The sequence below is a fragment of the Prinia subflava genome, chromosome 4, assembly GCF_021018805.1.
Source record: "Prinia subflava isolate CZ2003 ecotype Zambia chromosome 4, Cam_Psub_1.2, whole genome shotgun sequence".
NCBI classification, from domain to species: Eukaryota; Metazoa; Chordata; class Aves; order Passeriformes; family Cisticolidae; genus Prinia; species Prinia subflava.
In genome coordinates this window covers 20084574-20111136 of record NC_086250.1, presented here as the reverse complement: position 1 = coordinate 20111136, position 26563 = coordinate 20084574, and the positions used below count along the sequence as shown (strand labels likewise).

The 26563-nt window shown below is 39.2% G+C and overlaps 1 protein-coding gene across 2 annotated transcripts in view; it reads left to right on the top strand.

Moving 5' to 3' along the window:
• The window catches only part of LARGE1 (LARGE xylosyl- and glucuronyltransferase 1), a 272408-nt gene that overhangs the window by 140209 nt on the left and 105636 nt on the right, over positions 1-26563 (top strand). For both annotated transcript variants that reach the window (XM_063395775.1, XM_063395774.1), the window contains one exon: positions 8937-9060. In XM_063395775.1, the coding sequence (XP_063251845.1) occupies positions 8937-9060 (124 nt within the window). The remainder of the gene's footprint in view (positions 1-8936; positions 9061-26563) is intronic.

Here is a 26563-nt window from a genome sequence, read left to right as displayed (position 1 = left end):
TTCATTAAATTCAGATGGTTTATTCTGGCTTTGGAATGGCTGCTTACAGTCCCTCAACAGGTTTTGCAACCTGGTTAGCTCCCAAAGTTGAGAGGTGTAAATGTATAAAAAAAACCCCAAATAGCCAATTCCCTTAATAGACAGAAGCTTCAGAAAAAGAGAATTCACATTAAACTGTGTGGGTGTATGTGTGTGTCCATTGTCCAGTTTAGAAATGTCTCTTGAAGATGCTTTCCAATAATGTTGCAGAAAGTGGATTAAAATGAGGAAAGTGATCAGACTGTTCGACTCAAACAGGACAAATAGACTAGTAAAATATGCAGTACAAACAACTTATTAAGGAGATAGTTTCAATATGCTGCTTTATTTGAAAGACAATTTTGTGCAAGGGTGAATGACTGTCGTTCATGTCATGTGGTAATATCTTCTTGCATCTAGCATGAGTGGGGCATTCCATTTCAGTACTTAGCTCCTTATGTTTGCCTGCAGTCTCCTGCTGGAAACCTTAGTAGTCACTCCCTGACAATGGTTTTACTACACCATTTTATCATTTTTGGTAAGCTTCCTAAAATAATATAAATGCTAAATACTCACTTTGTCCAGTATGAAAAAATACTCCATAAGTACTGTTTAATCAAAATATGAGAGGAGAGCAGCTTCCATTACCAATGCACAGTCTTTGCAAGTCTTTTGAGAAGTAGCATGTTCATGTTAGATGAGGGGAGGACCAGAAGAAAAACACTAAAATAAACATAACAAAAGCAAAAATCCACTAAAAATCCATCTGTGCAGAATTTTTCTGAATGTTAAAATTCTGTTAAATGTTAAAACTGTATCAATTTCCAATTAGAAATTTGAATTATTCAGTGTAAATGGGCTTTATATTGCAAGGATATGGGGAGGCTTTGTCTGTTTTAATTGTTGTTTCCAAGGGATTTCATGGCGAATCACATTTTTGTGGTGACACAAGTTAGCCTAATGGTTAACTTCTCCCTGTTTTTTGTCCTAGTTCTTGCATCCATTTTGAGAAGACTTGAATCTCTCTGTATCCAAACAGTCTGTAAATAATAGAAATCTCACAGCTCAAATGTTTAAACAGCCTCTCTCTGTGTTCCTTAAAGGAAATGTCCCTGTTTTACTTAAGGCACTCCTGAGCAAATTTATAAACAATACTGCCATGTAATTAAATTATTAAATAATAATAAATTAAAATATTAATCCAAAAAATGTAATTAATTTTGGTGTTTCTAAGTGATGGATGCTGCCTCTGTCACAAACACGTTGTTGTTTGACCTGCACTACTGCTCATCTCTAAGGATTTGTCGAATTCAGCAGAGGTGGTCAAGATAAAGTCCAGTATAGCTACTGAAACTTGAGTACCTTCAAGATAACCTAACTCCCTTGTTTGTTCAGAACATACCTAAAGACAAATCTAAGTCCATTCCTGCCTAGAACTAGCTTTTCTCACTAGGCATTAAATTGTTTGCTAGAAAGAGAAGATATTCTCAGAAAAGAGACAGAGCTTGTTACAAACATTTTTTTTATCTTCTAGAAAACACTGGCTTCTTAAGCATCAGAATAAGGAAAAAGAAACGACAAACTAATCTGAATATTGATTTAGAACTAAGTTCCCTTGCATTGGTTGTCATGTGCAGACTGTTATTTTGGAGACCAGTATGCACTTCAGAAATGGTGGTGATTGGAAAGTCTTCTTTTAGTTGCTAGGATCTATTTAATTATAGGAGTGAAGGGTAGAGACAGGTCATGATAGTGCATTTAGGAAGGTTGAGTTAGGAGAGTTGGAAGTGGTTGGTTCAGTCCTTCATGATGTCAGCATCAAGGTTACCTCTGACTTGGGTCCTCACTGAAAACAGGCATGGAGATGTCTCTTCTTCTAACCCTAAATATGCACCAGGGAGTGCGTTCTGGGTGGCATTGTCCAACAAGACAAGCAGAACAGACATTTGAAAGGTCTGTATGCTTCCAGTGGGGAAGTTTGCTTAACAAGAAGTTTTTTATCCTAATCTCTAAGTTAGGCTACTGGTTCTTTATTTGGATCCCCACATTCAATCTCAAATATAGTTTTGCAAGAACAGAAAAAATACGCTGCCAAATTTACTGTCATAGAGATTTTGTTTTTCCTTAAACGCACCCTGAATCCAATCTACTGATTAAACAACAGACTGCTCAAAGCAACGAGGCTTAATGTCCTAACCTGCCCTCCTGTACCACAGTTGGTGTTTGTTTTGAGACACTGGTATCAGTGAATCCATCTAGAATTCATGAAAGTGTCATGTCCTTCTTTTGGCATTTCTGTACAGGTTAGTAATTAAGGCATGTCTTAGTGTGCATTTTGATACAAAACTATATACCTAAATTCCCTGCTTCCATAGGAAATCACTACTTCTCCAATAGAAAAGCTCTGAGAAAAGGAGGCCATGTCAGTCTAATCCCAGGGAGCATTAACATATCTGTTATACCCCCAAATTTAGCTAGAGTGCTAGATAGAGACACAAAACAGCAGGAGTGCTGGGTCATTAAGGATAAACACCACAGGATTTTCTATAGATGGATTGTGCTGCCTCTTCTCTCTTGCATGAATGTACAGCAAATCCTGCATATTGAACATTTCAGCTCTCCACCAGGATTTGAGTCATACCATGTATATTATGAGACTTAGGCAAGCCACTTGTTCAGACCATTTGAGAAACCATATCTATCTTCAGGTTCCAGAGAGTGGAAAAAGCAGAGAGAGAGGAAAGAGAGAGGAAAGGGGTAGTGTGATTGATTCTGCATAAGAACACCATAGTTCAGAAATGTGTTTCATTCCCAGTAATAAAGAAACTTGATTCCAGTATTGTCTTTTGAAAATGTATGCTTCAGCCGCAGCAGCTTTTAACACCCAGTTTGACATAACTGACAGTCTGTTCTCAGGAGGAGACTCAGCAGAGCTGGGATAGTGCAGGGTTTGCAGTCTGATGAATATGCATTGGCAGCGCTGCACAGAGGGAGGCATGTAGAATGAATACTCAGTCCTACTCTGCAACTTCCCTTTTTTCCTTTCTTGCACATCCAGTTCCCAATTATGACAGATTTTATAAAGCCATTGCAGGGCTAAAAAAAAAGTTATCTCTGAGTTTAACATAAGCCAATCTCCTATCACTGTGTGCTAAGAGCAGCATAACTTTAGTTTTTCCAAACCAAAAGACTAAACACTAAAAATTAATTATATTGGGTCAAATTGGCATAATGAAGTGCAAAGACTTTGGAAACAGTGATTATAGTAGTATGCTAAAAAGCACCTGCATTTCTTTTTCAAAATTGAAGCAGTTTTCTGTTGCTGATTACATTTCTTGAATCTTTTGCAACTATTGGTCCAAGTTACATTGGTGATTTTCAATGTTTCACTCCATATCTGAAAATGGTAAACCTTAGAGTGCCACAGAAACAGCCCACAATTACAGTTTCATATTGAAAAGATATTTTCTCTGTCTGTTCAGGTAAGTCTTAACTTGAGTAAGAGCTAAAATGTTTTTTAATGTGCACTTATCTTTTCTGAAGACATGCTTAACACTATGTTTCATTTGAAAACAAAGAAAAAACTAAACTTAAACAATTATAGCCCATTTCTGGCAGTTAGGTCAGCCTGACAATCTATTAAAAAATTACTTCTCTTTTGTGCCAGCAATTACTGGGTTGGTTTTTTTGTGCTCTTTTTTCCCCCCACTATGTCAATCCCTCTTCTTCACAGGAGTCACTGTGTTTACTTCTTCAGCTGTTCTCTCCATCAATGCTACAACACTAGTGGCATAGGAATGTGGGGGCTTTGAAAGGAATGTAAGCAAAACCAGACAACCAGACAAATGCTTTTTAATAGAAAGTTGCCTCTTTGCTGTAAGAAGGCGGCTTGTAACCTGAAAGTTAAGAGTATGTCTGAGCATTTTTAAGAACAGGATATTAAGCTGTGTTACAGAATGCTGTATGAATAATGAACTCTTTTTTTTTTTTCTTAGAACAAGTAGAATAAGGCAAACCAAATGAAAATCTAAATTAAATTAAAAGGGTGACATGTAATTTCCAAGTAAGAGTCACAAGTCAACACTGGCTGGTAATTAAAGCTTATATAATCTAATGGCTATATTCCATTGAGACCATTTTGCCTTAATGGAGTTAATTTGAGAATTCAAAACCTCTGTCAGTGTTTCCAGCTTTTCTGATGTTTCATTCTGTTTTGTTGTTCTGGCAAAAACCATAAAGCATGACATGGTTTTTCTGATCCATATAAATGCATCAGTAATGCACACTTTCTTTTTGTTTCTTCTTGCTGTCCCCACAATAGAGGCATAATGGAGAAAGCAATGTTTAAAACAATCTGCCCATGAAATCTCTTAGTACTTCCCAAAGAAATTCTGTAAGTTAACACAAAACAAGAAGATTCATGAGTGATGCACCAAGTGTGTATTTAGGATCTCTCCAATAGTTTGGGGAGTATTTTCATCAATACTGAATGTGACGTGGTATAAAAAATCTTGAAGATTTTCACATTAAAACTTTTCACATATGAGAGAGGGATTGTCATATGGGCATTAGGATAAAAAGTTTCCCAAACTGCCTTTTATGATTCCTGTTTGAAGTTCTTGTAACCATTTGTTACAGATGTAAAAGGTATTTCCTTGTTGTGCCTCCCTTAATAAAGTATAGGTTTTGGAAATAAACCCCCTGGGCTACTGACCCTTTTTATAATCTTAGAAAATAAAATCCCTCTGTTGCAGAGAGAGAACTGTGTAACCAAGGAGCTGCCTTTTGAATTACTAACAATTGAGCTATGGAATAGTGCAGAAGGGAAGAGCGAGTCTTGGTTCACTACTCCCTTTTTCAATTGTGAATTTCTGTATTTAACTCTGTGGAAATGGCTATTTGAAAAGAAAGGGCCACAAATGCTAGAGCAAGCAGATCATAAATCTGATGAAGAGTAAGAAGTTTTGAAGTGCAAAAATAAGACATCATAATAAGAAAAAAATGTAGAGAAATGGGTATCTTGGCTGTAGAGAAAAAATGTGGAGAAATGGAAATGGACTTCTAAATTCATGGCCTGACTTTTAAATAATTGACTTCTTTTCATTTTACTAACTTTATAGGACCTCAGGAATTTTGAAAATGAGGGCATTCATTCAAACCCCTATATTTAGGTCTAAGAGCCTATATTTAAGCATCCATGCATAAAAATCTTTGCTAGAATCTCCCTTTGTTCACTTTTGAGGAAAGTAATTTAGGAAAATAAATGTGTGCTGTTTACATATGATTTACTTTGTCAAATAGTGTTCTGATCTTAAGATAAGTGGAATAAGTTAATATATGAAGATTTGCAGTTTTCTGAATACAGTACTTATAACTTTAAGTTTCCACTTGATGGGAAATAAACATATTTTGGAACTACATTTTACCACATAAAGACATTATTACATCAGCATTTTCCATGTAGCAGAAACTGTGAGAAGTTGTAGTTGGTAGAAATTCAAATGTTCAAAATCATTGAATTAAATAAGATTAGGTATTTCTGGAGCTTGTGATAAATTCTATGGCTGTTTTAATACCTGCTTCTGCAGTAAGGAATCTGGAAGACCTGGGGCTCAGGGTTCTGAAAAGTGGGATACTAGAAACATTTGTTCCCAAACAGATTAATTTACAGGAATACTGGGGACTTTCCAAAACCTGTTAGTTTTGTGGGAGAAGTTTATCACAGTTGCCATATATTGACCCATACTATTCCATAATTGCATATACTTGTCCCCGTTACACTGTCCCCACAGTGATTTCTATCAGTACAAGATAAAACCAACCTTTATATGTTGGTTGATGTTGATGTTGATGTACCCAATGGAAAATGAGGAAAATGTCCAAGTTTAATGAAATTCAGCTTTCAGTGTAATCCTTCACAATATCCTGATTGTCATTCCTAATTCTTAGAGCCAGTGATTCAATCATGTTGTCATATAATCATGGCATGCCTTTCATACATCTCTGGAGAAAGATTTCTCATCTTGCAGATTCTCCTCTGTACCTTTTATAATGAATGTTGGTTGGTCTTCAAGCTTCTAAACTTGTTTCTTAAACACTTTGCAGCAACCCATATCTTTTAGGCTTCACATATTGCAGAGAGCAGAAGAGGTGAAAGATGTCATCTGTGTGTATGCTAGTACTGTTACCTTCAGAAGGTCTTCCAGCTTTGAGGCTGTGCACTGTTGGCTTCCAGCACCGTGCTAAACCTCACAATTCACAGAACTGAAATCTCGTCTGGAGTAAAATTTTCTGTGGCTGATGTACATTTAGTTGTAAATGTCATCAGGCCACGATGCTGTTTGGGGGATATATTTTTGTAAGTGATAATCTTCTGCTTTGCCTCTGACATACACTTTCCTTCCAGCTGAATCTTTACCATGAGGCTAACAACTTGAAAGAGATTTCTGTGTGGGAGTACAGTCACCCTTTTTTCTTTCTCCCAGTAGGAGATGAACCAAAGTAAATGTCACCCACTTGTTCCCATTTAAGTTTCATACACTCTGGGTCATTCAGATAAGTTTAAACTGCTACTGAACATCTGAGTGTCTTTGTGTCAGATTTTTTCTTTTCAACTAGTGTGTTTCATCTTGAAATATTTTATATCAATTCCATTTAACTAAATGATCATTTGGAAGAAGATGGAACTTTCTTTTTTTTAAACTATTTTTTTACTCTTCTTATTCTACTTTAGAATATAAGATAAATAACCCCAGATTTTTTTAAAAAAGGGAAGGAAATTACTGAAGAACACCAGCTGGAAAATTGTCCTACCAGAATCCAGATTCAGCCTCTGCTTAGCAGAGGGACCTATGTGGGATGCGTATGTTGATATTGAACATCTCTTTGTCTTGAGATACTGCTTTGCCTGTACCCAAAGCCACTGGTGTTGTACTTCGTTTCTCTTGGCCTTGTCTCCACTAATGAGATGTATTTCCTGATCACTGCTATTTCCCGACTTTTTCTTGGCAAGGTGCCTGGTTACTGCGGAATCTGCATGAGCCAGGGTGTCCTCCTCTACTCTCCTGCTGGCTGGTGAAGCAGATGTAATTGCTGTGATCCCTTTAGCTTGGTAATGGGACACTCAGCAGCTGGCAGCTTACGCCTTTCCCTGTCCCCTCTTCCCTGCAGTGCAAGCTGGAGATTGAAAGACCTTTGTCTTTTGAAAAGCATGTGGTGGCTTAGTGTTTTGTATATTGTTTAAGGCAGATCAGTGGGTTTATTCTGCCATCATGGTTATCTCATATATAAGGCTTCTACCCAGCCCTTTTCTGCTTTTCCTGTAAGCACATAATGTGATGCAGTGTCCTTGAAGCCAATACAGCAGCTTTACTGGCAGCCCCTGTTGCTGGGTTGGATCTTACGTGCAGTATTTCTGACACTGCAAAATCCAGTCATACATTGCTTCTCACAACAATCTCCGCTTTCTACTGAGAAGTCTGTTAAAATACTATGAGCCATTATATGTATTTTTACATTTTCCTGTGGACTTTGTTCAGTGGGAAGCAATATTATTCATCAAAGCTAGAAGAGAAACATTAGACAGGAAGGCACATATTTTTCATTAATCTAGAAAATGGAGAAAAAAATAACCTTCATTTTTTGGATTAAGCCCAAAAATGTAATGGAAGTATATTGGCCTGAATTAACATAGTTTTCCTCACTTCTCATTCACACTGAAGAGTGTAGTAGCATCGCTCATCTTCCTCTTTCATCAACATCTGAAATGAAATACTTCTCTTCTTAGATGAAAAGTACCAATTAACAAGTACACTTATTTAGCTTTACAAATTCCATAGAAATGAGAATCCACTATTCCACTCTAGTGATCAAAGAAAGGTTGATCCTGTGCTAAAGTCTGAACAAACCATTTGTCTTCTTAGTGATTTTTTCAAAGTCTGTCCTTATCTGCTGACAGGGAAAGTTGCTAAGCTAGGGGTAAACACGGAAGACTACAATTTGTGACTAATGTCCACTGGTAGGTTTCCTACCACAGAAGGTTTGCTTACTCTCTCCCAGAAAGGGAGGTAGGTTAAGGGAATTAAACAAGGTACTTATAATGTCTAAGTTCACATTAGTATAGAAAAATCCATACACTTTGTCAAATCTTGCCATTCTTGCTGATACTGGCTTCACCCATTGTGTTTTGAAGCTTTTCAGTTAGCCCAAGTCCTGTAACTATAGAGGTGAACCCAGATCTGGTGTTTTGAAGTAAAATGTTTCCTTTCTTTCTGCCTTTCTTTAACCATTCCTCCTCCTAAGAAAAAGGATGTGATGAGATTTGCAATCTCCATTCTATTCACTATGCCAGTGAATAGCTAGAAGGCACTCACCTCACTCATCTAAGTTTGGCTTCCTATAGGACAGCTGTTGATTCCCCAGGTTTGCTTTGTAGAAAAGTTCCATGTAAACTCAAGGGTCCCAGAATTTCACCTCATTCAAATTGTTATTTATTCCTTGCACCCTTATTTCTCTACAGACACTGTTCTTACCACAAAGATAAATTACCAGGTTCACCTAGAAACTGAAACAATAATTTCCAGAGCTCAAGTCCCCAGAGGGATATTAACTTGGCCTTTCTTAAAGGAGCTGGTGCAAGGGCCAAGACTCTTAGCTGTTATAAATTACTGCATTCTTCTGAAGTCAAAGGATCTGTATGTTCATATCCACCCAGAAACTGATGGGGTATTTTGTTGCGGTCTTGTGTATTCAAATTGTGTCTCAGCATTTTGGCCACAGAGCAGGACTCCACCAGACATGCTGCATACTCAAAACTCAACATCATAGACACAGATAAAGCTTTGTAATTTGATTTTGACCTTTAAGAACAGGGATTAGAAACCTTTGAACTAACACGTTTCTCTCCCTTCTCACATCAGGCGAAACCCACTGCACTTTCACCTCATCGCAGATGCAATTGCCAAACAGATCCTGGCAACTCTGTTCCAGACATGGATGGTCCCTGCTGTGCGCATTGACTTCTATGATGCAGATGAGCTCAAGGTAAAGACAGACAGATGCATGTGTCAGTCATTCTGATTTGATGTCACCCTCTTGTTCCTCATCTCCCTTGGCTGGTGAATTGCAGGGGAACTACCGTCTAAAAATATTCTCCCTGATGACAAGTAATTCTATCTGATATGATTGTAACCCTGATTAAACTTAACTAGAAGGTGTTAAATGGCTAAAATCAGTGCAGTTTCTCTGGGATGAGAGCACCTAATGCAATATTTTGTCTAGCAGCTTAGAATTTTACCTGCTAGCTAGAGGATTCTGGCTGTCCATCTGATCACATTAAGCTTTTCTAAGGATACTTCTTCTTAGTAGCAATGGTGGAATCTTATGTATCCTGCTTAACAAGCCCAAGTCTCTTACTGGAAACACTTCAATTGCCCTGCATGCGTCAAGCACAGGTGTATGACACCTTAAGTACACACACTGTGATGAGGGAGCAGTAGTACAATAGCTACATTTTTATCTGGATGCCCTTCCAAAAGGAATGGATATGAAAAGAGTTCAATCAGTGGTGGAGGGGGGGGGCGGAGATCGCTTACTCAAAGTAATTATCTTTTCATAGTTAAAATTTTAAGTCAGAACATGGAGACACAGCATTGATTTTGAGCTGTATGGTTTTTACCTGTGGAGCTAGAATGAAGTATTCAGCTTTTAGCATTTGAAGTTGGTAGCAATAATTTGTACGACTTACCAGACTGTTCTGAACAGCACCCTGAAACAAGGGAAAAAACAAAATTTGGCCAATAGTTGTACTTACTAAGAGGGAAATTCAAAGCACACTACGTTGGGAAATACTGAATACAGAAACGTTTAGAAAGAGATGGAAAAGGGAAAAAAGTGGTTCTTGAGAAAAATACTTTGTTTCTGTTCTTATTTTTCATTGGTTCTTCTACATGAAGTCATAAGCTGATATTAACCTAATTAGCCAGAGATCTTTCTTCTGTTCTTTATAGCTTCATAGCAAGGAGGAGGTTTGTTCTTATAAATCTTGTACATATCTGTGTTACATGTGCTTTTCTGCAAATTGTAGGGGTTTTAATTAGCCTCTCAGCTGGGGAAGGCAGACCTCTTAGTGTTTTCCTTCTGGTCATTTGAATATGGTCCAATCTAGTTAAGTAAATAAGAACCAAGAGAGCATACTTCAGTGATCCCCAAATTTCTGATTTATAGGCAAAGCAATGAGCAGATATGAGGCTACAGAGCAAAATTGTTTTGTCCCTCCCTCTTCACTGAGCCTTAATTTTTTTTATATGACTGGTGAGCTAAATCAACACTAGGCTATCTTGCATGTAACCCATAGGCTTTTAGGTTGAAGACCACTTAGTAGCTGGATGCAGGTATTGATGCATAAATAAGTCTTTTCAGGTGTGCCCCTCTTGTTCAGAGCTCGTCATTCTCCATATCAAGCAATTTCCCTGATTTCACCAAAAAAAACACAGTATATAGTACTGAGCATAGGAGAATGTGACAGACACTGCCAAACGAGAGCAAAGAGTTACAAACAGTTTTAATAAGCCAGGAATGATGCTGGCTCATATCCAGATCATTCTGCAGGTTTTAGCAAAGATGACAGAGGCGCTGTTTACAGACAGCTGTAGGAGTTCATCTCATTTGTTTCTTATGTAGCCCCTAGAGAAGATTTAATGATTGGTTTGGGTTCATGTATTTCACCTGCACTCTTGGGAGCTATATTATGCTGCGTGGAGTTAAGAAAACATGGAGCTGATGCTGGATGTTTACTAGAAAGCCTGTCTTTCTCTGAAATGATCTATGGGTTCAGTGTTACAGTATATCCTATGTTTCAGTTTAAATGACCCTCCATAGTTCTTTTTTAAACCTGTAATCAATACCAATTTCTGACTTTTAAAAGAGTTTAGACTAAGTAATAGCATGAGAACTTTCTGCTTAGCTTTCATTCACCAGTGTTCAGTTGTTCTGAAACACATTTTAGCAGCTACAGAAAACATTTCATTTCATGTTTGTTTTTTTTTTTTGTTGGATATGTATGAGTTTCCAGCCTCTTCCTTCTAATGCAGCAGGAGCTGGCATGTTAGATTAAGCCCTTAAGTCCTGGGAAAAGTCCTGCTTCTACTCCTGTTCCTGCTCAAACAGTGGAAGGGAGCACATAATGTTAATCCTCCATAAATAGTATGGATGCTTTTTTGTTTTCAAGTAGCTATTTAGAATTCAGGCAACAGTTTTCAGTAGTGTATTAATTTTTTAAAAGGCAGAATTTGGAGACTAAAATATTTGGTATTTGGCAATGTTTCTTAACATATCCTGCAGCTCTGAAAATACATGCTGTTTAGCTTAGAGTTAGAGCAACCAGTGTCCTAAAGAAAGTAATGGAAAATTAGTCTTGGCTGTGGCTGTTGTTTTCTCTCAGGTTTTAGAGGAAATCTTTCACTGCAAGAAAGGGAAGACAAGGTACCATGGATTATATCAGAATTTCTAGGGCCAGCAAACCAACATACCTACTTTGCTGCTGTGAATTAAGCATGTCAGATGTTCCTTTTACAATTTAGAGAAGACTTATTTTTCCTTTTGCAAGGTGACACAGCTGTTCACTTTCCTGTTGCACCACTAACAGCCTAGATTCATTCTCTCCCTGGAAGCAGGTGGTGCAAACTACCAGCAGCCTGCTTGGAAGAGGGATGCAGCACAGGAAAGAATGGCCAGGGAAAGGTGCATCTTTGCTTGGGCCACATTATAGGGGATGGGACAGAAGAGGAGGAGGCTTAACTGTGGAGCTGAGCCAAAATAACAGCATTTCCAGGAAAAGGGTCAGGCACAGTTGAGATGGCAGCTTGCTGGATGTATTTCTTTACAGTTTGAAGATTTTGACAACCAGTTCTACTAAGACGCTTGTAACCTTCCCCAAAATAAGTTGGCCTGTCTCCCCACTGCCTTGCCAATAACCTCAAGGGAGATACATGGGTGCTTAAGAGCTCTCCCTCAACTTACAAGCTGTTAGGAGTGTGAACTCTCTCCCATTAACTAAACTTGCTACATGCAGTTAGTAATCAGCAATAAGCATCCTTGAAGTGTAGGCTGCTGATAAGGGTGCCAGTAATTGAAGTATTCCACAGCTACATACTTCATTCTTGCTCTACTCAGTATGGCCCACACATAACTCTTCCAAATTTATGGGGTGACATATGGTTGTGACTGCAAACTGGAAAGTTACTTGGCACAGTGTAAATTCACTTTATATGATGATTTAGTTGTATTAATCAGCTTTGGTCCTAATGCGGTAGATATATCTATTACAGCAATGCATCCCACAAAATAACTGGAAACTGAAATTGGTCTTCTTAAAACATTAACTAAAAGAAAAAAAATACCTGTGAAACATTCATCTATCACAGCAGTGATTTGCAAATGTCAGGCTGCTGTGTATTGTGTTTTTTTCAGTTCAGTCTAACTTGAAGAAAACTCCAGGACAAACCACTGAACGTGTGCAGCTTGGGCACTTGGCTTCTGAACTTCATTGTTAAACACGGAATCTTGTGTCAGTTCACTCACAGGGAAATGCAGGCATTAAATCCATTATCATCTGCACTGTCCTAGAGAAGAAGGAACAGCCAATAAGGCAGTACTGTATGTGATGGGTGGAATACAGATGAGGTGAGTTTGTTTTCCCAGATGTTGCCTGACAAACTTATGACATCAGGTGAACTGAAGAAGGCAGCATGTACATTGAGCAGTTGCCTGCTCTGCTGTGAGTAAATGGCCCAGATACAGTCCCTTCATCATTAATAGGGCAGAAAAGCCACCTCCTTTAAATAGTTTAGCCCACATGTGCTGCAATTGATTTATGAACTTGAAGGGATGGTGAATAGGTTTTCGTAGCAGATGAACATTTGATCTGAAAGGGAAATATGAAAAGCTCCATCCTTTGCTATATATATGGACAATATTCTAGCTTTTACTGCTCCCAGAAACAATAGACCACAAATCTGAGTACCAGTGCTGCATTAGGTGATTTCCTGTCAGAAAAGTTGATGTGTGCAGACTCAGTCAACATCAGTGGTCTAATCCAGCACAACCAAACTCAGATAGTGCATGACGTAAAGATTGCCTGTCTTCGGGCATTTACTGCAGTATGAGATGAGTTAATTCTTAGCCACTTTCATCTGAACTTTGAAGACAGTTCACTAGGTCGGATATTGACATCATTTGGACAGACATCACAAAATATTCTGAATTAGAAGGGACCTACAAGGATCCATCCAGCCCAGCTCTTAAGTGTAGGGTCCATAGAGAGATTGAACCCATGACTTTGGTGTTATTAGCACCATGCCCTGGCCAACTGAGCTAATGGGCAAGGGTTATGAGATTTAAGCAGAGAAGTAAAGTGTAATTCTTTAATTATGATTGTAGTGTAGCTGGCTCTCAGGGCTGTGCCTGTGTGCACCCCAGTGCACTTAAATTCCCACAGTGATCCAGGAATTCCAGGCTTGTTGTCTGCACAGATGACATGAAGGACTGTTTTGAGAGCAGCCCAAGTTGAAACCAGATGATTGATGGAACTGCTGGCACAAGAAGTATTTGACAGCTTGTTACAGAAGCGGTCCCAGTGGGAATTTCGGACAGTTCTTGAGACTTCCCAGGCAGACCCTTCTGTGCCTAGACCAATTTGTATGCTTAAGCATGTTGATTAACATCCTGGCCAAAGAATCTGACTGCCCCAAATATTCACAGGCAGTTCCTGCTGCAAAGTTAATCAATTGTACAAGAGTAAGACAATCAATAGGAACATTTCCTGCATCTGTAGAAATGATCATGTAGGACAGTATTTTGTACATACTTAAGACAGTTAGGGAATGTTTTGTACCTAGGTTAAGGTGATCTGTAGTGACATATTATACATATCTCGCAGTGGTCAGGTAGGACAACCATGGGCCAGCTGGGTTACAAAAATCATACAGAAACATGTTTTAGGGAGTCTCACCTAATCCAGCTAAGATGATCCTGTAAGAACCCTTGCTATGGAGACTTCCTTTACCATCTAGACAGCAAGCAAGTATCCTGTCTGGCACATTGTATTGTCCATGCAAAAATTATTGTAAGTTAACATCCCAATGTTAGCTGTTTTAACATATGCTCAGTGTGTGAGTGTCTTTGCAGCAAATTGCACCAAAAGCAACTCAAATGCCATGAAATCTTTAGATACCAGCAGAAGCTCTTCCAGTGAATGATAGTAGTGGTAGGGCTGTATATATTGTAATATTGCCATGTAGCAATTTTGGAACCATGATCAAACAAATACTTCAAACAGAATGGCAGCTACCACCTGCTGAGCATGGGAGAGAGGGATTCTGATTGGCAGGTGGGAAGATGTGAGAGTATATTTGATAAACAGATTATTGGCTTGGTGTTTTTCACATCAATTTAAGAGGGTGACAACGATAGCAGTGTTGATAAAGCCTTGAATAAAATTGGTCAGTGTTCTCCTTCCACCATCTTTCTAGTCAACAAGTTCCACTGAGTGTTGCAGCCACCCATAACAATCTACCTCACAGTAGTAGTGAGTGACTCCTAAACTGTCATGGATTGTAAAAGTTTGACTGTATTTGCATTGCACTGGATGCAGATTATACATTGTTAAGGGCAGTGCAGGGTTGTTTATCTGTTAAGTAGATCACTGCCTGCCTCAAAGGCAAACACACAAAGTTATAAAGCAGAAGTACACTATTTTCATTTCTTTTCCACTTCATATGCAAGATCTAATTGCTATTAGTGCAATACAGAATGAGAAACCCAGCATCTGTTTATGTTTACATTCATTTACGCAGCAGTAACTATTCAGTTAAAGTGTTTCTATGGCACTGAGGTTTTGATCTAAAACTGTCACATGTTATGGGGGGCTTGCAAGGCTTCTGCACTTCACCAGCTTTTGTCTTTCTGTAGACTGGCCTACTGCACATGTCAGTGAAATAATAGGCATAGACTGCTGTTTCTTCCTGCCCTTTCCCTTTCTCTTCATATTCTCTTCATATTTTTTTAAATATGCAAATTCAAGATTTTAGAGATCTAAGTCTGTAATCAAAACATTTTACAGATCTTTATAACTTGTGTGGCTTAGTTTTAGACTTGAATTTTCACATTATAATTGAGATTTTGTGTATTTGCTAATAGACATATTGAATACTACAGGCCTGACGTCTCAGATGATAAAATATGCTTGTGGCTGTGACCCAGTGCTACCATGTTAAGAACAGGGTCTTTTATCTATGTTTTCAGTACAGTTGACTGGAAATTAATAGACCTGCTTTAGTAAACCAAGATATTTTCCTTCAGACTGTTTGGGAAGAAATTAGTATCCAGCAAGAAACAGATAGCAATTCAAACTCACCAGCACAGTGGAACCTTTGTGAAGAGATCAGAATCTATCTTGAGTAGCCTAAGCAGTACTTCCTCTGCCCTCCCAGTCCCTGTTCTGCACAAAAAAGAAAGGGAGAGCCATGCAGCATTAGAGACTGTCATTTAGATGTATTTTCCTTTATTATTCAGACCTAAAATATGAAGAAAGTAATTTTACATAAAATCAGACTGGGTCTTACATTTCTACCTGTTCTAAACAGGTGGTCAGAAAGGAGTACTGTGGAAATCACTGAGGCTGGTCAGAAATTGGTTATGATAATGGGACTCATAGTGCCGTTCTGACTTAGCAGTTGTCATCTTCTTGATGGCATGTAGCTTTCATGAGGAGCATCACTTCTGATTCTGTGGAGGGAGGCAAGATACCAAACATGGGATAGTTTCTTGCAGTTTTTTATGTAGTTTCTCTTCAGATTTACAAATATAATCAGTTAAACTGAGATATAGAACTGTAAGAGTTTGGGATACTGAGATGAAGCCCAGTGCGATGCAAGAAGGTGCATTATTTCCTGGGCTTCTTTCAAGGGTCTCCCAGTCTGCATCCTCTGTTACACTGTGCAATGCTTCTGCTACTATTCCAGAAGAAAGCCTCATGTCTGACTTTGTAAACCCCTTGAACTTTCCTACTGTTGATGGTGCTTTGAAAAAACATAGATCTTTCTCAGTTTTATAATTTAGTTCTAATTGCTGTGGGCCTCTCTGTAGCTCCACCTTTCTCTTGATTCTGGGGAAAAGCACTACAGTTGTTCTGTTCTGTGTCCACCAGGAAGATGGAGTAGCTGCTCTTTGTAACATATGTGGACTGAGGACTAAGTAGCCAACTCTCTTCCACTTAACATTTGTATCATAGTAGCTGACTGTGACATTTCAACAGCAAGAATTTTTGTTTTGCATTCAGCTTCTTAAGCATTGCTCATTGTAGCAACATGTGCTGCACCTCCGGGGAAGACAATTATAGCAGAGAATGAGAAAAAGGTGAATAACTGCACATGAGATTTTCCAAAAATTATTTAGTTTGACAAAAATTAAAAAGCATGCCCTGGAAAAGCCTAATACAGACAGAATGTCTCAAACTAATTTGGGCAGCTATCGCTTGTTCCATGTGTCTCCATTACAACAACTTCTTTCTCAGAACATTATCATCCACCTGTGAGAAACGAGAGCATTTTGCTGTCCTAATCTTAGATCTACAGAAATTATTTGGACATTTTGATCTGCATGAGGGGTGTAAGTTGTATATACCCTGTACTTGCTGGGGAGAGTTAATGGTCATCCTGTGCTCCAGCACAATTTCTTTCTTTGGCACCTGCAGGTAAAAAGCTGGGAAGGCATATAATGACTAGACTTAGATGGTCTTAGATCATAATGGCTTTTTGTTTGCTCACATGGACACCTCCCTGTCAAAGGGCATTCGATTACTCACAGAAGAACAGCAGTGACTGCTCAAGGCATTCCTAGTGAGGATCAGTATTGATGTGAGCATTTTATCAAAATGTTTAGTGAGCCTTGCTTCTAGATTTATAAAGAACTGAAGTATATGTATTTCCATGTCTGATTGATAAGCTGAAAAGGATAGGAGACTGCAAGTACTCCAAGAATATTCTTGATTTGCAACCAGGGAGCTGAAATGGTTAATTTCCTCATTTGTAAAGTATGTAGTGTTGGCTTATTTCTGAGAAACAACTGAGATTCAGGGAAGTGTTGGGCAATAGATCAGACGTGAGCTACTTCCCATGGAGCAGTTCAGCAGGCAGTATAGCTACAAAATGTTATGAAGGACTGGGGCTGAAATAGTCATTCGTGTGGAGAAACATGATGTTCACCTTGTCTGGGCACACCTTTTTGTGTGATGTTTTCACAGCACTTAAAATGACAAAGTCGTGCTGTGTGCCTGACACAGCACGAGCACATGCTGAAGTCACTCTTCTCGTAGGTCTTCTGAAACCATCTCAGTCCAGGTAAGGGTGTCCAGGCTGATTTTAGTCTCAATACTTGCTTTGAAGTGGGGGGGATCTGTAATAACATTGTTAATGGAATGCCATTGACATTTTCTTTTTGAGTCAACATGGTATGAGAACATTTGAACTTCTAAATAGCGAAATTTTGGTTCTGTTAATGGAGTTACCACTTTTCAGGTCAATCTGCAGTCCTACAAGGTTTCATTTTTTTGAGATACTTGGTAAGGTTATTAATGAGATGCCACTGATGGTAATTTGACTTGAGTAATTTCTCTTAGTAGAGCTACCTCTTTTCAGATCAAATGATTTAATCCTGTGGAAGTTGCATTCTTTGAGCTTAAGTTGATGGTGTCTAGGTCTCACCCTTTCAGAAACAAAGATGAGGACTGACTAGTATTTTGATCTCCCGGTAATTTGAGCACATACTCCTCTATTACTTCATATTTGACCCCTTTCACAGCTGAATGGATTCCACAGTTTTTAGCTGACACAGACAAAAGCCTATAAAATAGTTCCATCTGTATTGTTTTAATGAAACATTTGGGACTTGCATTCACTTGTCTGATGTTATGTTACTTGATGGTCTTTACTTGATGGTGAAACTACAAGATTATATGGAAAAAGGGTGCCACTGGTAGTCTTAGACCTCAGACAGATGTTTCAGGAAGTTCAGCTACATGAACAGTTCATTTAAACACTACTCATGCAAACCCACTGTTATCTGAAGTATTTGATTATTTTTAACAGAAGCAGGGCAGTTAACTAGACTGATGTCATGAACTTCAAGTTCAGTGTTTCTTGCTTTTGAAGGAGCCCAGTTTTCCCAAAGTCTTTATTTTCTTCAGATTGTTTCTGTAGTTAGTGTTGCATTGTTTGAGAGACATCGTAGCTTTTTCTAATAACAAAAAGAACACTTTTTCGCCCCCGTCACATTCACTGCTTCTTGCACTAGGTTATTGTTAATTTTGCTTGTTCCTAATTGTAATACCTTTTATCCTTTATTATTCTTTTTATTCTAGATGTATTCCTGGAGCATTTTAGTCCCCAGGAGTTCTGTTGTATTATAATACTTAGCACTGGAGAAAGGAACACTGCTTCGTGTAATTTTTGTTCCCATGAAGTAATAATTGTGATATAAGAAGTTCCACTCACCTGGCCTATAACTCTGCAGGGGGGAGGATGATTTGTTTTCCTGCAAATTCTTTGCTTTTGGTGAAAATAAGAGACACAAGAGTTCTCTATGGGCTTTAGCATTTATTCCACTAGTTGGAAATGTGTTCCACCCACTAATGGCCTTTTCTGGTGTAGCATTTTCAGCTGTTGAAGTTCTACTACTATTACTCTTTAGGCAGAAACAGAAAATGTTTAGGTTTGCAGAAAGGTGATTATTCTGGTGAGATGACCAATAGTAGGTGTCTTGGTTTGAAAGATCTGCTAGGAAGGGGGCAGGACCTCTCTAGAGGTGGAGCAAATCCCCTCCCTCCAAACTATTCTAATTTAAAAAAAAATTAAAGGAACTTTCAGACAGAGGTATGGGGATAGGAATAACAGTTCTTTACTAGTATATATGACAAAACAACAAACAAACAACAACTACAGCATCAATAAGAAACAGAACCAAGAACCTTGAGGGCTTTCTTTTACAAAAGCCCAGAGCAGTTTGATCTCGGCGCCCCTGCAGGGCTCCGAGAGGCCGAACTGGAAGGAAGGAAAGTCCTGGACCGGTGGAAGAGATGAGGAGCTCTGCGCTGGCAGCTGGAGCAGCAGGGGTGTCCCGGCAGGGCTGGGCAGTGCAGGGCTACAGAGTAGCAGGGGAACCCCAAAGCTCCGAAGAAGCAGCGGCGGTGGGGGGAGGCTGGAGAAAGCGAGCTCAGGATTCCTGGGTACACAGCAGATGACTGTAGATTTCCCAGGACGAGACAGAGGCAGAGGGCAGCCTGACCGTCCTCCTCGGCGCTGAGAGCAAGAGTGCCTCCCCCTCCCCCAGATCTGTCTTTTTGCCTTTCCCAAAGCTCATCATCTCTCCCCTCTGAGGGACACTCCCAGGGACTCATAAACAATAGGTGTAGCCTTGTGCTGCCATATCCCTCAAGTACTCCTTTTGTTCTGACTAAGTAGTCATCAAGGCTTCTTGGAAACTTATGGGAAAAAATTCTGTGAGAAGAAAAAAAACAAATCTAACCCCCAACATTTTCTTTTGAAAGAAGAAGAATTGATCCTTTTTCTCATATGTATTTGCTATGTTTTGACTCTGTGTTAGAATATCAGAGATCTGGTGGAAGCTGCATTCCCACATCCTTTCCACAAACCATCCTAGGACATCAAGAATGTTATTCACTGGGAGGGCAGTCAGTCAGTGGAACAGGCTCCCCAGGGTCATATCACCAAGCTCTTGAACTCAGGTCACGACTCCAAGCCTGACCATGGACAAACCTGTTAGTCATATGGTCAGTTTTAGGTAGTCCCATGAAGAACACGAAGTTGCACTCAGTGATTCTCAAGGATCCCATCTAACTTGAGATAGTCTGTGATTCTAAAATTCTTTATTTTACAGCTCTGACTGTCGAATACTATTTTGTATGGATACAAACTAAATGGGGATCCTGAAGGCTTAAAACGGTGGGAAGTCATTCCCTCAACAGTCTTGGTATCTGGTTGGGAATTTTTTGCACACGATAACTAGTATTTTAGACCAGAAATCTGTCATGCATTACTTGATTAGCAATAGTCATTGTAACTGTTCTCCAACCTTCTTTCATCATCCTTAAAAAAGCATTTTTCGGTAGGGAAAGAATCTCACTTCAGATAAGTTTTTGTCACTCAGCTGCAGCTGTTGTCTATTCAACAAAATGTGTTTATGCAGGACATGCTGTTGCTTTTTATTCTGGACAATTCATCTTGATGACCCCTGTTTGTTATCCTGACATCATGCAAAATACAGGGTGTGTGCCTCTGGGCTTTGACCCCAAGAGCTGCATGGAAATGTGCTAGAACATGGAACGGCTGCAGCTAATGTGTATGTACTTGCATAGTTACTATAGTGAAAAAACTGACAGTGATAATATTTTCATGGATTTGTATCTCCCCTGATGAATTAGCACAAAGAGCTTGTTGATTGAGTTCAATAGCAATTAAAGTAGGCAATTGATCTTTCTTATCTTTCCATACAGATGAAGTGAGAAGGGCAGCCATGAGTTTTCACCAGTGGGCAAATTCTAGCCAGATCTACTTGTCAGTCAGCTTTTAGCAGAAACCTCTGGCTTCCTGCCATTTTATCTGCTTCAGCTTGTTTGTCAATTTTCACTCATTCACTGACAGGAAGAAAGAAAAAAAAAGGGCTTTATCTTATCTTCTAGGGAAGATTTATATTTCTGCCTCTTCTGTATAGGTGGGACTGGGAGGCTGGTGTTTGGCTAGTTCTCACTGCCCTCTCTGGGGATACCCTGACTCCTTTAGGTCCTCCACCCTTGACTGCTGCACTGAAAACAGCTTTGGGCCAGAGGCCTCAAAGGAATGAGAAACAGCACTAACTGAGACTGGCCAGACTTTTCCATTCTGCAGTCTCATCTTCCACAAGTGAAGAGAGGAAAACAAGGAGAGCATTCAGAATTTTGGAGATAGCAAGAAACTGTGAAGAAACTTAAAAAGTCTCAAATGAGTGTAAAGAAAAGGACTCAAATAGAAACTGAGCATTTGAGTTCAATGGGGCTAAATAAGGTGAGAGAAAAAACAGCTGAATACCTAAGGGGAGTGAGGTAGTCCTTAAAGATCCCAGTAGGTAAATTACCTTTTGGTCTTTTCTTTTCTGAAGAAGCTGTATGGCTGAATGTCTTGTTACCTAAATGACGGAGACCAAAAAAAAAACCAAAACAAAACCCACATCAGTTTTACTTTATCTCTGCAGTTGCATCCATATAAAGCATGGATAAGCTCTTGGCACCCTCAGTTAATTTTGTTGTTAAGGAAGTTGTTTTGAAGAAGCATCCTTAAATCAGGTTTTTCCCACTTGTCTGCCCTTTGTGTGCATGTGTGTATTGGTGAGAGATTAGGAAAGAAAATTAAAAAAAAATATAGTCCTCAACATCAGTCAGAATGTGTTATGGACTTTGCTACAGAGATGAGAATTAATTTGCAGTTATTTTCCTTTGCTGTGTGCTGATGCTGATTTTGGAGGTTTTGTTTGCTCTGCCTTTTTAATATCTAATCTTCTTTTCCAGTTGTGGCTTGCTCCACAGTTTCTGCATTTGCTCTACATTATCCCAAACCCAGAGGTTCAAATAATCATCCATTTCTATCTCAACCTTTTTGCTCACTGTTATTTGTATCCAGACTTGTTGCATGCATGTGTGGAAGATATCATCTGTTTCTTAAAGTGAAAGATGAGACAGAATCCTATTAAAGTCACCAGAGCTTCTGTGATGAGCGAGAACAGCCACAAAGGCCAGCAGAAATAGAAAAATTATTTTAGCTAGGATGTATAAATTCCTTTCTCTTTACAATTGTTTCTTAGAGCAAGTTATTGTTATTTCTTAAAATACTCAGAAACCAGAAATCTGAATCTAGAAAAGTTACCCAGCTTTGTGGGATTTTTAGTTTCCTTGACAACCATTCTTATAAATAGTAAGAACTTGTTGCGGGGGAGGGGGGGAAATATCAATATAATCAAAACCTGTGAATCACCTAGGAAAAAAGTAAATTCAATGTGGAAGTTAGAAGTTATCCACCAAACATTAATAGAAGAGTCTGGTTTTGTTTAAATAAGGCTCTTCTGTTAATGTTTGCTGGATGCTTGACAAGGATGGAGCAAAGGTAGTGATTTTCTGAAGATGAGATGCAAGGAGATTCCTTTTGGCATGTCTTCTGAGAAAACTATTGGTGGTGACAGTAATCTTCTTCCTCTCAGGATCTTTGATGACTTGGAATTTCTCAGTCTAGGTTATTTCTTCTATTATTATTAATATTATGATTATCTGTAAAAAAGAAATGTGCTAAAGACAAGTATGAATGTTTACCCATTTTTAAATGCTAACCTGTTTGTTTCCTTCCTCAGTGATTCAGTTAATGCAGTCTCTGCAACAAGGTCTCTGTTCTCCTGGAAGCAAGAGAGTGAGAAAGGGGATCAGTCACATATCCCTGCAAAGACCTAAGATATTGTGAGGTGTAGTCAATGTAAAATGGGAAGGATTATCCTGGAACTAATCCCAAGCAGTGCTAGCGTTGCTAGAATTGTGACTCAAGTTTCGGGAATATGGGAAGAGGTATGGCATATATTCCCAGCAGGATTAAGTTCTCCCTGTATGAAAAACAGTGATGAGAAAAACCGTGCATCAAGAAAACTTCCTGTCCTGTGCCAGCAAATCAATATTGTATGTTTACCCCCTATTTTTATGTTTTATGTTGCAAATCACAAGATATGGTCATCATTAACATGGTGGTAGTATTTTCCTGCAGTTTAGAAGTGACATGAAAGCCCCTGTTTTGTTAGCTTTGTTTTAAATGAAGGCCACATGATTTAAAAAAGCAGTATCTTGCTACTTGTAGTGTCCATAGTAGGAGCAAAGCACTAAGCAAGTAATGAAAAAGCTGTGAAAACAAGTTTTCAGCTGTGTCTAGAACGTTATTTATCTACTCTGAGGAAATAACAGTCTGTATTGTTATCTGATTCTCACATCAGAATTTCAGGGTTGTTTCCCATGCCTGGGACATTTGTAAGGGCTGCCTGAAGCCAGCAGCTGGTTTTCCTTTGCAGAGCTCCCTCCTGCTGGAAGTTCTTTCACCATGTAGATTGCACTGGTTTTCAGATCAGTGTCAAATACAATTCAGCTACAACTTGTGCAGATTTAAAACACGATGTGATTTTGCTGTGGCCTGGAAGTTTTGCTCTGTTTGTCTTCTTTTAAGATTTCAAAGTTAGTTTACCATCTGACTGATGCCGTTTTCAAGGAGGATAGTGCCTATATTGAAGTTGGTTGGCAAGTAGATGCTGAATACTTCTGGATGTCCATGTTTCACTTGATTAACTTATTACAAAACCTGATTCACATTTCTCTTTATTTTAATCAGTCTATTCTAGATGGTAGGTATTTTTTATGGTAAAACCTGTCTTGAAGGCTCTGGGGAGGCAAAATCTGTAGAGTGCATTTTCTACTTCCCTCTGCCTTTTCTGTTTTCTTAGTTCTTCTTTTACTGCTGGCTGTTTCCCCAGCACAGGGAATCTGCAGCCATTGCCTCTGGATGATGATGGAATTGGGTTCTATTTGATCCCATTTATGAGCCCACCTCTGAGGAGGGAGAGGAGGCATGCAAGTGGCACCTTGTGCCTCCAGAGCTGCTGATTCTCGGCCTAGGGCATGGCTCCAGCCAGCCTGACCTGCAGGCTCCTGCAAGGCACTGACCTTTGTGTGCTTGGAGTCAGCCAAGCAGCAAGGGTGTGTTTGATTTGGAGTGGGGAAAGGGATACTGTGTCATAGCTCTGGATTATTTTGATTGATTTTTTTCCCCAAGCATACCTAGGAAGATGCAGTGAATTTAGTGACAAAATCAATACAGTATTGAAGGCTGCGTTTTTCCATGGTAAAGTGTTTAAGGACAGGCTGACAGGGAAAACACTTTATCAGCCAAAATTCCATCTTACAATGCTGAAAAAGGAGCACTTTTTGTAGCTCTTAGGGTTCTATAGTGCTGTATAGTCTGTGAGACAGTGAGGAATTCCATTAGGTAAATGGAAAAAAAATGCTATTTAATAGAGAAGGGGGTCTTGACAGGAACCTCATGAAGTTCAACAAGAAGTACAAGATCTTGCACATAGAAACTACCCCATGTACCAGGACATGCTGAGGGCTGCCCAGCAAGAAAACAGCCTGGCAGAAAAGGATCCAGGGATCCTGGTGGACACCAGGTCGAACATGAGCCAGGAATTTGCCCTTGCAACCGTGACTGCATTAGACAAATCATTGACAGCAGATCAAGGGTCAGCACTGTTGAGGCCACACCTGAAGGGCTTCCCAGGCAGGGGCCTGGCCCCACAGCAAGGAGGGAGCTGGGCCAGCTTGCCTCTTCCCTGGCTGGAAAGAAAAAGAAATTTTCATGGCATTTGTTTGATTCTTACTATATGTGTTCACAGAGGCGTATTCAGCTTCCTAGTGGTTTAACAAGGTGTCAGTATTCAAAACTAGCCACTGATTGGTTTTGTCAAGCACAGAGGAAGCTGTTGAAAGTTTTTCTTAGAAAAAAAACACTTCTGTGGATGGCTTCTCTCCTCACCCAATGTCAATCAATGTGAAACCAGCCCAGTACATCAACTGTGATTTAGTCAGCTTTTCCCAGAGATTCAGTGCAGTTAGGGAGGACAACTTGCTGGTGAGGTATACCTGGAGACTGTTGCTCCCATCTCTCTGGCATTTATCAGGTTATCCTTTACCATTTATCAGTTACATGCTGCATACAGACTCATGGGCTTGTGATTTTTATATTCAAATAATTTAGATATTTAGTGTATTTTCAGTCTTCAGTTATGAAAAGCATAAATGTTATTGTGATGAAAGACCTTTAGTGAGTAGATGCTATTTTTTCACTTAACTTAAAGGAATCAATATCAGCACCAGCTAAATTCTTTTCTTTACTCTTCTCTCATGAAAAACACAGATCTTGAGAGCTTGAGATCCAAGGTGTGCTATTTCTGCTCAACTGGGAATTATACAAATGGCAAAGTATGTCACACTGTTTTGTTTCACTCTCTTTTACTAACTCTGTTTTTTAATGTTGCTGATGTATCTTCTAGGAATTTTTGTTCTCTGAAGACAACTGTGATCTAGCTTGTTAGCAGATGAGTCACAAACATGTCTTATATGGGCCATTTTAACTATCCTAAAGACAAAACAGTATTAAAACTTACAGAAGGTATTTAGACAGTATTTAGAAAAATGGTTTTTTGACCAGAGACCACACCCTTTTTCTTAGAAGACAGAGAATCTCTTCTTCCCCGTGCCCCAAGCAATGATTTGAGGTGATACAGAATACCTCCAGGTCCTGGCCAAAACTAGGACAAGGTCTAAGCACTTAGTCCAACACTGTACATGTATATTCCTTCGCATAAGACTGTGTAGTACCCAGAGAGTGAGCCTTCACAGTGCTCTTGTGTAGCATAAGGAGTTTTCCTTACCATGAATTTGGAACTGTTACATTATTCTTGAATAGCAAAGCCATGAAGAAATTATGCTGGGGTCTGATTAGGATCTCTGTTTGGGTCTTAGCCAACTCTGCATCACAAGAGAGGGAATTGTGGATAAATTAAACTGATTGAGAGTCCGGACCATATCCTAAAATCCAACCAGTACTAGCCAGCTGTGATGGACCATTTGGAACAGGGGCTGCCCCTTTCATTTTTAAAAGTCATGTCTTCAGTCATAAGGATTCAGGATAGCAGGCTTTTGGCTTCTGTGTGCCAGATGAGAAGGAACTGCCAGACAGGGGTTTCTTCCCTGCAGTGGTACATGGTAGTGGTGTTAGAAATTGGGAGTCCTGAGAGCAAAGAAAATAACTGCGCTTTAAAGGTGATTCACTTTTCCAGCCTCCTTTTACCTTCCCTGCTTGTGTCAGTCTGTTCATGCAACATATAAACCACTACCTTTTTAGGCTTATTTGCATAAGCACACCAGGTGTTTTTCTGGAGAAATATTCCAACTAATAAAATGAAGGACATGCCATCCAAAATTAATAACAACAATGGGTAAAAGCAAGCTCAAGTCTGTAAAATGTCTTACACTTTTAACGTGTATAACTGATCTAGCACAAGGATATCAAGTGGCAGATTCTGAACAACATGGTTTGCAGAAGCAAAGTAGATACAGCATGACGTGATGGTCCATTCCTAAAGCCACCATGTGGGAAAGCAGGGACCACAAATAAGTAGAGTTGTGAGGGTGTGAATTTGAAATTATCTCTGTTACATACAGAAGACATTTCTGTGGAGCGTTGAGTTTTCAATTAACCAACCAAAACTTCACACCTCAGTTTGCATTTTCTGTTTTTATTTTATGGGAATCTGATTTTCCTGCCTTTCCCCTGAAATTCATGTCTTTTTCCTTAAAGGCTTGGTCTACTTCCCTCTGTCTTTTCAATGAACTTTCTGCCCTGGTACAGGAATCCTG